Source organism: Poromitra crassiceps, assembly GCF_964638095.1.
Source record: "Poromitra crassiceps genome assembly, chromosome: 8".
Lineage (NCBI taxonomy): Eukaryota > Metazoa > Chordata > Actinopteri > Beryciformes > Melamphaidae > Poromitra > Poromitra crassiceps.
Window position 1 is genome coordinate 28,771,773 of NC_139629.1, and position 12,163 is coordinate 28,783,935.

The 12,163-nt window shown below is 46.2% G+C and overlaps 1 protein-coding gene across 1 annotated transcript in view; it reads left to right on the top strand.

Annotated features, from left to right (window-relative positions):
- Nucleotides 1-5,368, top strand: part of LOC310781784 (putative flavin-containing monoamine oxidase A) — a gene marked incomplete at its 5' end in the record, with an annotated part of 73,780 nt that extends 68,412 nt beyond the window's left edge. The window contains one exon of the mRNA XM_083642415.1: nucleotides 4,805-5,368. Within this exon, the coding sequence (XP_083498541.1) occupies nucleotides 4,805-5,156 (352 nt within the window). The 3' untranslated portion in view covers nucleotides 5,157-5,368. The remainder of the gene's footprint in view (nucleotides 1-4,804) is intronic.
- Nucleotides 5,369-12,163: the final 6,795 nt, after the last annotated feature.

Sequence of the window (12,163 nt, forward strand, 5' to 3'; positions counted from 1 at the left end):
CACCCTGCCACCAAGTGACTGTGGTATGGTCCGCTTGCCTTGCACCCAGCGCCTGCAGTGCACCCTGCCACCAAGCGACTGTGGTATGGTCCGCTTGCCTTGCACCCAGCGCCTGCAGTGCACCCTGCCACCAAGCGACTGTGGTATGGTCCGCTTGCAGCCAGCGCCTGCAGTGCACCCTGCCACCAAGCGACTGTGGTATGGTCCGCTTGCCTTGCACCCAGCGCCTGCAGTGCACCCTGCCACCAAGCGACTGTGGTATGGTCCGCTTGCAGCCAGCGCCTGCAGTGCACCCTGCCACCAAGCGACTGTGGTATGGTCCGCTTGCCTTGCACCCAGCGCCTGCAGTGCACCCTGCCACCAAGCGACTGTGGTATGGTCCGCTTGCAGCCAGCGCCTGCAGTGCACCCTGCCACCAAGTGACTGTGGTATGGTCCGCCATAGACATATACAAGGCTAGATGGCTTAAGGCGGAGTCACCAGCGTCGTTGAAGCGCCGCCATCTTGCTACGGCAGGCTTTCTGGTACGTTCTATGGTAGCTGTTGGAGGGTGCACAGACAAAAATACTCATAACTCGCTGAAATCTTGACGGATTTACAAACGGTTTGGTTTATTACAAGCATATTCCGTTCCCGAGATATGGCAACAACAAAAAAAACAACACTAAAAACACTATTTTTTTGATGGGCTCCAAATTACACCAAAATTAAACCGAAGCATCTATGCCATGAGAGGGATTCAGGCACAAAGTTTCATGCAGTTTCATCCATTTCCCTAGGAGTTATGATCATCTGATGTGATAATACTAACCCAACAACAGATGCTCATAGCTCCTAGCAAAATGGATGAAACTGCATGAAACTAGGTGCGTGAATTCATCTCATGATGATGATGCTTCAGTTTAAGTTTGGTGTAATTTGGGGCCAAAAATAATAATAAAATGTTAGCGTTTTTTTAACCCATAGATATATATAAAGCTGTGGTGCCGTAGCAAGATGGCCACCATGCGACGACGTCGCTCTCCATTGACCGGCAGCGCGGGTAAGCCATCTAGCCTTTATATATGTCTATGTGGTCCGCTTGCAGCCAGCGCCTGCACTGCACCCTGCCACCAAGTGACTGTGGTATGGTCCGCTTGCTGCAGCCAGCGCCTGCAGTGCAGATCATTCACCTGAGCAGAATGAACAGCAGTGTGAGTGATTACGCCTCCACTGACGTGCATTAGTCCAGTTCTAAAGAGATGGACAAGGGGTCAACAGGAATGGTGTTCTCATGGGAAAACGTCCCATAATCCATTTCTAATGGGCCTGTTAGGAGATGCACAAGGCTGAACAGATGGGAGAGAGAGAGGTGGGGTGAGGGAGGGGAGAGAGAGAGGTGGGGTGAGGGAGGGGAGAGAGAGAGGTGGGGTGAGGGAGGGGAGAGAGAGAGGTGGGGTGAGGGAGGGGAGAGAGAGGTGGGGTGAGGGAGGGGAGAGAGAGAGGTGGGGTGAGGGAGGGGAGAGAGAGGTGGGGTGAGGGAGGGGAGAGAGAGAGGTGGGGTGAGGGAGGGGAGAGAGAGAGGTGGGGTGAGGGAGGGGAGAGAGGTGGGGTGAGGGAGGGGAGAGAGAGAGGTGGGGTGAGGGAGGGGAGAGAGAGAGGTGGGGTGAGGGAGGGGAGAGAGAGGTGGGGTGAGGGAGGGGAGAGAGAGAGGTGGGGTGAGGGAGGGGAGAGAGAGAGGTGAGGGAGGGAGGGGAGAGAGAGGTGGGGTGAGGGAGGGGAGAGAGAGGTGGGGTGAGGGAGGGGAGAGAGAGAGGTGAGGGAGGGAGGGGAGAGAGAGGTGGGGTGAGGGAGGGGAGAGAGAGAGGTGGGGTGAGGGAGGGGAGAGAGAGAGGTGGGGTGAGGGAGGGGAGAGAGAGAGGTGAGGGAGGGAGGGGAGAGAGAGGTGGGGTGAGGGAGGGGAGAGAGAGAGGTGGGGTGAGGGAGGGGAGAGAGAGAGGTGGGGTGAGGGAGGGGAGAGAGAGAGGTGAGGGAGGGAGGGGAGAGAGAGGTGGGGTGAGGGAGGGGAGAGAGAGGTGGGGTGAGGGAGGGGAGAGAGAGAGGTGAGGGAGGGAGGGGAGAGAGAGGTGGGGTGAGGGAGGGGAGAGAGAGGTGGGGTGAGGGAGGGGAGAGAGAGAGGTGGGGTGAGGGAGGGGAGAGAGAGAGGTGGGGTGAGGGAGGGGAGAGAGAGAGGTGAGGGAGGGAGGGGAGAGAGAGGTGGGGTGAGTGAGGGGAGAGAGAGGTGGGGTGAGGGAGGGAAGAGAGAGAGGTGAGGGAGGGAGGGGAGAGAGAGGTGGGGTGAGTGAGGGGAGAGAGAGGTGGGGTGAGGGAGGGAAGAGAGAGAGGTGGGGTGAGGGAGGGGAGAGAGAGAGGTGAGGGAGGGAGGGGAGAGAGAGGTGGGGTGAGGGAGGGGGAATGGGTTCAGGTAATGCATTTCCATAATGGCATTAAGTCCATGGGGAGCAGAGGGAGCTCCTTCCATAACGTGACTAGAAGAGGAGAGAGGAGCGCTCCTCCTAGCCCATATAGGAAATGGATCCTCAAGGAGATGCAGTGACCTTGACACAAATGCGACACATGGCAGGTCCACTCAAAGATGCTGTAGCAATTTGCAAACCCATGTAAGAACACAATGACTCAATGGTTCCAGACGGGCAAATCATGGGTTTTCATATGGGATTGTATATGTCTGAATACTGATCATGGTGTCGGTCGTTTTTTTAATAGTATGATCAGAGTAGTTTTATCTTCTTCATCTTCTGTGGTGTTTTATGGCAGTTGGCATCCTTTACTGTATGTTGCATTACCGCCTCCTTCTGGATTGATCCATCACTGTTTCTGTCCAGAGTAGTCTTATTTCTAGTGGAGCAAGGTCCAAGTTTATTTTTAATTTTAAAGATAATTGTGACAGGCTGGTGAAAGCCAAGGAGTAACAAGTAGGCAACCGTGAAATCACACAAATCAAGATCCCCCCCCCCGCAATATTACGCACGTTTAGATGCTGAAGAACACACTCAATATAACAAACAACAGTTTTAGGATAACTAAATACTAAATTAAACTCAAAATAATTTGTTAGCAAACTAAGCTTGTTCACCAACTTTCATGGCGATTTTCTCTGAATGCTGCTTTTAGGAATATGAACATTCAAATGAGCATAATCTTCTTCAACTGTTTTCAGATTCCATTGTATGAAACATCATTGAAAGCTAAGCTTTACAATCTGCACTTTCTGTGTTGAAATTGGCTAAGTGGTTGGGCGGTGTCATCATCTCCAGAGTCTCTCCACCCGAGGTATCTCACAAGCTCCATCGCTACTATGTAAAAACTAACAAATGACCGTGGCCTACTTGGAACCCAAAACACCAGTCCCTTGCACAAATTCTAAGGAGCCCTGAGAAGAGAAGAGAAGAGAAGAGAGAAGAGAAGAGAAGGAGAAAATAATAGGTGCCAAGAACTAAGTATAAATTAGTCTCGCTTGCCAGACTTCCCTCCCTTCCGGGAGAGAGTCTGGCACCGTCGATCTTCACTCTGGACTTGGGGGGGGGGGGGGGGGGGGGGGGGTGCTGTTTGGTTTAACCTAGTCTCGCTTGCCAGACTCTCTCCCTTCGTTTCCAGTGTGTAGCAACGAGCTACCATTGTTGATGTTGTTTCACAGCGACGCAGGCATTTGAGATCGACAGATTCAACACGCAAAGCTGCAGAGGCATTTGAGATAGACAGATTCGTCACGGAGAGAGTGAAAAGGAAATCCATAATATGGTCGCAGTCGGTCAGTCAGAGCGGGTCGGAGCCAATGGCAGAGCTTGTAGGGAGGGGAAAGGGATTTTCTTCCGCTGCCGACTGAAATGGACGCCACCAATGGCAGAGCTGATACCAGCAGCCTGTTTAAATGCAGTCAGACTCCTCTCCTGGCAGGGAGAGAGGTAAGCGAGACTAAGGTGGTTAACAGATCCATAATGCATGGAGAATAAACACTGCAAATTGAGAAGAGGTGTTTAGAAGAAAACAGTGTGATTACACATTTTCCAAAAAAAAAAAAAATGGTGTGAAGAAGTGTTTGTGATGTTGTGTTTTTCGCTGCTGCTCTTCACATTATTTATTTATTTATTTATTTACAAATTTTCCAAAAACAAAAATATGGTGTGAAGAAGTAGCTCTATGTTGTGTTTTTCGCTGCTGCTCTTCACATTATTTATTTATTTATTTATTTACAAATTTTCCAAAAACAAAAATATGGTGTGAAGAAGTAGCTCTATGTTGTGTTTTTCGCTGCTGCTCTTCACATTATTTATTTATTTATTTATTTATGTATTTATTTATTTATTTATTTATTTATTTATTTATTTATTTATTTATTTATTTTGGCAGCAAAGCAAATGCATTAAGTCATTTAAGTAATCAAAACTGTAACAGAATATTTCTAAAATAAATCATTATATTACTTGTAGGGAATAGTTTTCAAAGCGTCGGAACTGATGTGTATATTTTACTAGTATATTTATTCATTGTTCTGAGAACAGTTTGTCAGTCTGGAAATCTTATCAGCCCTACTTTCTCACTCACGTTAATTAATTGATAATGAAAGTATTCATTGCTTGTTTCAAGACAGTAAATAAGTGTGCTAACAGTGATGTAATTCTTCCTAAGGGAAATAGGCGATAAATGCCATAACAGAAGTAATAAATGTCAGCGATCATAAAGTGTAATGATTGGTTTCCTCGCACTTTCCTCAGCTCACATTTAGCATTTTTGTGACTCACTCGTTGGTTTCTGTAATCTGCAGGATTCACTGGGCAGGCACAGAGACCGCCACCCAGTGGTGCGGCTACATGAGTGGAGCGGTGCAGGCCGGGCAGCGAGCCGCTCTGGAGGTCCTGGCTGAACTCTGCCCTTTGACCCTGAGCCAGGAGGAACAGGAAGCAGTGCGACACAGTAACACCGGCAACGTCCCGACGCGGCAAAGCACCTCGTCGTCATCCAAGCTCTTACGCAGAGCGCTGGTCATAGCAACACTCACATTAAGTGCTGCTCTCTTGCTGGCTCAGCGTAAAGATGAATTGCACGGGGTCAAGACTTACTTGAGATATGTGTTTGCAACAAGCAAGTATCATATTTTCCAGGTTTCACCTAAGTAGTTCTAGTGGTGATGTGTCTGCCTGGGGCCAGACCGCCCACTCCACCAAGTTGGCTATACTTCTATTGGAAATTGCGTCTGATATCGGGCTAGTTTTGTCTCTGTTTCTGTGGGAAGTTGGCTCTGCCTACTGGTATCAGATTTGATTGGCTCAAGACACATGCTGTACTTTCCATCTAACAAAGTTATAAAGTTACACTTAATTAGATTAAATTAAATTACATTACACTACATTATATTATTCCATTATAATGTAATATAGCATTACTTCATATTATTTAGGGATTGGCCAGCTCTGATGCTGGTCCCTTTCTCTCTTTCTTTCTTTCTTTCTTTCTTTCTCTCTTTCTTTCTTTCTTTCTTTCTTTCTTTCTTTCTTTCTTTCTTTCTTTCTTTCTTTCTTATGCCAAACGACACTCACTAAAATCTGCAGCAAGTATTTCGCTTTCTAAGCCAGTGATACTCAACCTGAGGCTCTAGAGACACATGCGGTGTGGTGTGGTGGCTCTTTTAAGTCCTACTTAAACTACATGAATAAAAAAAAAAAAAAAAAAGTGAGAAAAGGGACTTTTTTTGGATTGTGGCTCTTGTCAATGGCTCCTGGGTGGGTCAAGGTTGTACCCGACTGGTTCCTGAAGATTTCTTTATGACGTCTGGAAAACTGGGGGTAGGCTATTACATTACATGACTTCCTCAGACGAGGGACCCTAGACTACACGACTTGTCACATGACTTCCTCAGACGAGGGACTCTAGACTACACGACTTGTCACATGACTTCCTCAGACGAGGGACTCTAGACTACACGACTTGTCACAGCAACTGAACCCAACTGAACCCAACAAACTCACGTGAAAACAATGAGCTCTCACGGCTATTAACCAGACAGAAGCTAGAAGATTTTACTTTCAAAATAAAAGTGCTAATGTATTATTGCATGACTCACTACGGGTTAAAATTGACTTTTCGAAGGCATCACATTATGTTCATTTACAACGGGTTTCTCTGCAAATGTTTTCTTTTCCTCTTTGGTACTTGGGTATATTTCGGATGGATCACACAAAAGGAAACACGTTTCAATGGTACTTATATTGCCTTATTTTTAAAGTTTTAACCGGAAGTATCAGTTTTATTTTGGCTGACTTGACTGCAAATTGTGAGCAAAGTTGGCTTTTATGTTGTTGTAATTGAGTCTTCCCCTCGTCCCTGTATTATTCACGTGTGCCTTGGTATCATACACTATGTATTGTATGCAGAGATGGGAAGTAACAAAGTACAAATACTTAGTTACTGTACTTAAGTAGGATGCAAACATGTGCCTTGGTATCATACACTATGTATTGTATGCAGAGATGGGAAGTAACAAAGTACAAATACTTAGTTACTGTACTTAAGTAGGATGCAAACATGATGTAATTAGTTTGCTTTCTGTCAGGGGAGCTGGAAGAAACAGACCAGCCACGCTCAGCATGATCACAAGCCTCTCTCTCCACTCTGGCCCAATTAGCCCATTGCATCTCCCCACCCTGCCTGTCCTCTCTTCTGAAGCTGAAGTGCCTAAGTGTCTGTCCCCATCAAAGGATAAGAAAAGTCACAGAATGGCATTGAAATACATCGAATATGTAATTTCTTTATGAAAAGTAATGGTAAATTAATCATAGATGAGTGGACCACTGCCCACACCTCAGCTTTGGCATGGGAGTGATTGTGTAACAGGGTCTATGTAGGGGCACACACTGTGTGTGTGTGTGTGTGTGTGTGTGTGTGTGTGTGTGTGTGTGTGTGTGTGTGTGTGTGTGTGTGTGTGTGTGTGTGTGTGTGTGTGTGCGCGTGTGTGTGTGTGTGTGTGTTTGGTCTTTGCTATTAACTATTTACATACATTTTTGCTAAAACAATAAATAGCTATGAAAGAATGCAGTCAAGGTGAGGACAGGAAATCGACAGTCGCCCGGCAGGTAGTCCATCCCCCACCACGTCCACACAGGGGACACAGCAGGTAGTCCATCCCCCACCACGTCCACACAGGGGACACAGCAGGTAGTCCATCCCCCACCACGTCCACACAGGGGACACAGCAGGTAGTCCATCCCCCACCACGTCCACACAGGGGACACAGCAGGTAGTCCATCCCCCACCACGTCCACACAGGGGACACAGCAGGTAGTCCATCCCCCACCACGTCCACACAGGGGACACAGCAGGTAGTCCATCCCCCACCACGTCCACACAGGGGACACAGCAGGTAGTCCATCCCCCACCACGTCCACACAGGGGACACAGCAGGTAGTCCATCCCTCACCACGTCCACACAGGGGACACAGCAGGTAGTCCATCCCCCACCACGTCCACACAGGGGACACAGCAGGTAGTCCATCCCTCACCACGTCCACACAGGGGACACAGCAGGTAGTCCATCCCCCACCACGTCCACACAGGGGACACAGCAGGTAGTCCATCCCCCACCACGTCCACACAGGGGACACAGCAGGTAGTCCATCCCCCACCACGTCCACACAGGGGACACAGCATTCTGATGGACAAATACATACAATGCATTGAAGATATCCGTAACCTTAATAAACGGACCATTCGAGGATCAACAGTTATGTTGATGTACGGTATATATGTTATGTGCATGTATCACGACTAGTGAATTTTACTAGTCGACTAGTCGTCCCTAAAGGTAGTCGACTAGTCGTAAAAAAATAATAATAATAATAATAATCTTTAAGAAAGAACATGAGGTATTTACACGACATACATGGACTATCATATCCCATATCCCATATCCCCCACAAAGAACATCAAAACACAACAAAACAAAACAAGAAAACTGCATAAGATACACAATAATCCAAGAACAAACAAGACTATTGGACAAACAACCAAACAAAAACAATGCATTCAGCTCCTATCCTGATAAGCCTAATGACACTGGGGTAAAAAGTTCTTAAAGTCAAACTCTGTATGTGGTTGCCATATTTTGGGGATGTCTAAGAATCTGCCTTTGCTCTTGTAGTAAATGTTATCCAACGTATGGTAGCTTGAGAGTTCATTCCACCAGTGAACTACAGCTGGGGGATTGGATGCTTTCCAATTTAAAGCTATGCATTTCCTAGCTGCCAACAGGGCAAGATGTATTGTATTTACTTTGAATGCATTGTTTTTGTTTGGTTGTTTGTCCAATAGTCTTGTTTGTTCTTGGATTATTGTGTATCTTATGCAGTTTTCTTGTTTTGTTTTGTTGTGTTTTGATGTTCTTTGTGGGGGATATGGGATATGATAGTCCATGTATGTCGTGTAAATACCTCATGTTCTTTCTTAAAGATTAAAAAAAAAAAAAAAAAAAAAAAAGACTAGTCGACTACTAAGCACAGTGTCGACTAGTCTGTGAATGCCCTATAATCAACTAACCTATGCTCTGGGTTGAAACAGAGTCTAATCTTTAGCTATACAGAGTGCTGTAAAATCAAGAGCAAAGCTATAGCATTTGCACCCTCCACAACATTCAAATCTGCATCCACAGCCTGGTAGGCAGCAGCACGCTGTAGCTGAAGTAGAGCAGCTTCATCTGACCGCTGCTTCCCAGCAAACATGTGCAGCCTCGCATCATCAACACTAACAGCATCAGCTGTACTGGACCGGTCATACATCATGATTCATGACCACAACGTTCTCCAACATCTTCATGTCGGCGTCATCTGTTGTTGGTAGATACTGGCTGAGTCTGTTGAAAACATCGGAAGCTTTGTTATAAACGTCCCAGGTTGGTTTGCCATGCAGTCTCTCTTAAATAAAGCCACAAATGTCTGACGGTCCTTCCCAGAAAACATTTTCACGTAGGCTTTAACAAATGACCGTCTTCTGCACATAAAACCACTACGTCTAGTCAGGGTCTAATTATATATCTGGAATGGAAATCGTAGCCTTACAAAATAATCTTATTCCCTTATCTCAATGGAGCTTGATCCTCTGATTTATGCAACACATCTTTTTAATCTTTCCAAGAGCCTTTTTTTTTTTAATAACAAATGTGTGTAAAAAAGAAAAAGAAAATCTATTTCTATTCTCTTACAAGCCCTTAGAAGCCTTTCTCCAATCTGATTTGCAAATGATATTAATGATATTAAATGGACAGAGTTGTACATCAAGCTGAGCTTCATTCCATCCACAAAACAACATCTCCTGAAGGAAGTGCTGATTGAACGGACAGACAGGCTCTCACACTCTCATTTATTGGTGGCGTTGTTCTTTGAATTCCTCCTACATCTTTTTATCGTGCTCATTTCAAATTAGAAACCAAACACACAAACAAAAGGAAAAAATAGCAGTGGATAATGCTCATACAATAGGAAACACATTCCATGTGATTTGCAATGTGAAAAAGAAGAATATTTAAATTGTGAGGGCTGCGTTGGCACCATGTTACGCTCCAAACAGTGACGCCGCTGTCATCCTGCATGGGTTCTATTGTTTCCCAAAGAGGCAAAACCTGCTCGAGAAGCTTGGAGCAGAGCCCAGGAAACACACACACACACGCACGCACGCACACACACACACACACACACACACACACACACACAGACACACACAGACACAGACACACAGACACACACAGACACAGACACACACACACACGCACACACACACAGACACAGACACACACACACACGCACACACACACACACACACACGCACGCACACACAGACACAGACACACAGACACACACAGACACAGACACACACACACAGACACACACAGACACACACACACACACACACACAGACACACACTCGAATGCGTGTAAGATGGATGAAGCGGTCATACGATGATAACGTCCCACAGAAAGTGATTTAATCGCTATCACTTGATTGCACAGTTGATGGAAAGGCTTTTTGTCAGTCCCCATTGCTCTACCACAGAGTCTCTCACACACCCTCCACTGGCTGGACAGCAGTGTCACTCCATCCAGCACACACACACACACACACACACACACACACACACACACACACACACACACACACACACACACACACACACACACACACACACACACACACACACACACACACAGACAGACACACAGACACACAGACACACACACACACACACCCTCCACTGGCTCGACAGCAGTCTGTGACTCCAGCTTGTTATTTGTCTTTGTTATCAGCAGCATGCACTGGATCAACTGCCTGTTCTCCCTGCTTTCAATGAAGAGCCAGTACTGATTGAATCAAGGCCAGCGGCACAGCATCTCTTTATATGTGTCAGTCTTTGGCGCCACTCGCTCACTGATTTGGTCGTTTGGGAGGCCAGAGGTCAGTCACCAGAGTAATGGCACTTTTGTGGCTCTGGGTTTCTCACTGCACACTTCATGTTAGGCACAAAATAGCCCCTTTTGTCCTGCTGACCCCACCGAGAGGCAGAGCTATGTGAGGGGCTGGGCTGTCATGGCCAGCTTAAGGCATGCGTAATGTACCATCTGGGGGATTGGCAGCCTGCCTCGTCAGCTGCCGTTTTGCGGTCGTTTAATGCAAACCGGTTATGCAGGATGCATCATCATTATGAGGTGATGAGCATTCCTTTGAAGATGATGTTCTAAAGCACAGCTTCAACTCTAGTGTACTATTGGGTCTCTGTGTGTCCCTTTTGAACCTACAGTACGTAGTGGTAACCTTGCTTGCAAGATGGATAACCTCGCGAGATCAAAAGAGATTCTCTCGACGGAATCCATCTTGTCATGCACAGGCAGTTAAGATGATTGGCCGAACCATGCCGGCCCGACGAATCAGCGGCAGCCTTAGGCGGGCTCAGGCTCGTCTGGGCAAGTAGTGGGTACATAGTCTTTGTAGTTCTTTTCACTCGTCAACATGGCTGCCGCCGCGGAAGTGACAGGCAGTCTGAATGAAATTGAATGTAACGTTCCCAATCCTATGTATTAAATTCTAAAAAACGACCCTCAACATTTGGGAAGGCTAAGCCACACAACTAGTTCGTTATAATCTAACTTCATGCTTCGAAGGTGACTTTACGACGGTGAGGACTCAATCAATGAATACCACGGAGATCAGGCACAGGCACCTTCGGCGATCTGATTGGTTGAAGTTAACACCCACCAGCGGTGATAGACAGATGGGTCATCCAATCACCTGCCAAGTAGCTTGGAAAAAGTGCCCGCCTCCGTCAGCGGGTCTGGTTACTGCATTCCCAGATCGACTGGTTTAGTGAAACGTATGTGGAGCTATACCGTCCATCTGGCAGCGTCAGGTTAACGTAGTGGTACTTGGACGAGAACGTTTGGGAGCCCTGATCTAGAGCATCATAAAGCAGAAACCCATCAGCCTTTGGGCAGCCTCTGATCCAGGGGAGACAGTTTGTTAGCCTTCACAGTCTTCATACCAACTTTCCTACTCCTTCCACCTTTTATGCATACAGTACATCTCCCTTCCTACATATTTTCTTACTTGAGTTACTATTACATGTTAGGATTTCTAACATTATTTCGGTAACACTTTATAATAACGTTCAGTTGTAAGTCATTTATAAGCTTTTAGTTAATGATGAACTAACCATTTACAAAACATGAATATACATTTGGAGATGATTTATTAATGCTATGTTAACATATCACAAAGGTGTTCTAAGTCATCTATAAACTTTTAGTAAATTAAGTATTCCTCACCTGTTATAAATGATGTGTAAATAATTTACAATTAATTTACAAGGCTTTCTGCATCCCCTAATCTAAAGTGTAAACCATTCATACAAGGTAGCCCTGTTTGTCAAAATTGAAGTCAATGCAGAAGTGTCCTCTTTGCCTGCAGGGGGCGACCCATTGGTTTGTGGACTTCTGTTTTGAAGCCTCAAGTATGGCTTCAGTAAACACTTTCCTAATGTGTTTATGGTCTCAATCGCTAGTTTCAGACTATGTTTTGCGGTGTGATTGACAGCTCGCTTGTCCAGTGATCACACAGCTCGCCGATCACGGACCAATAGCAGGCCGTG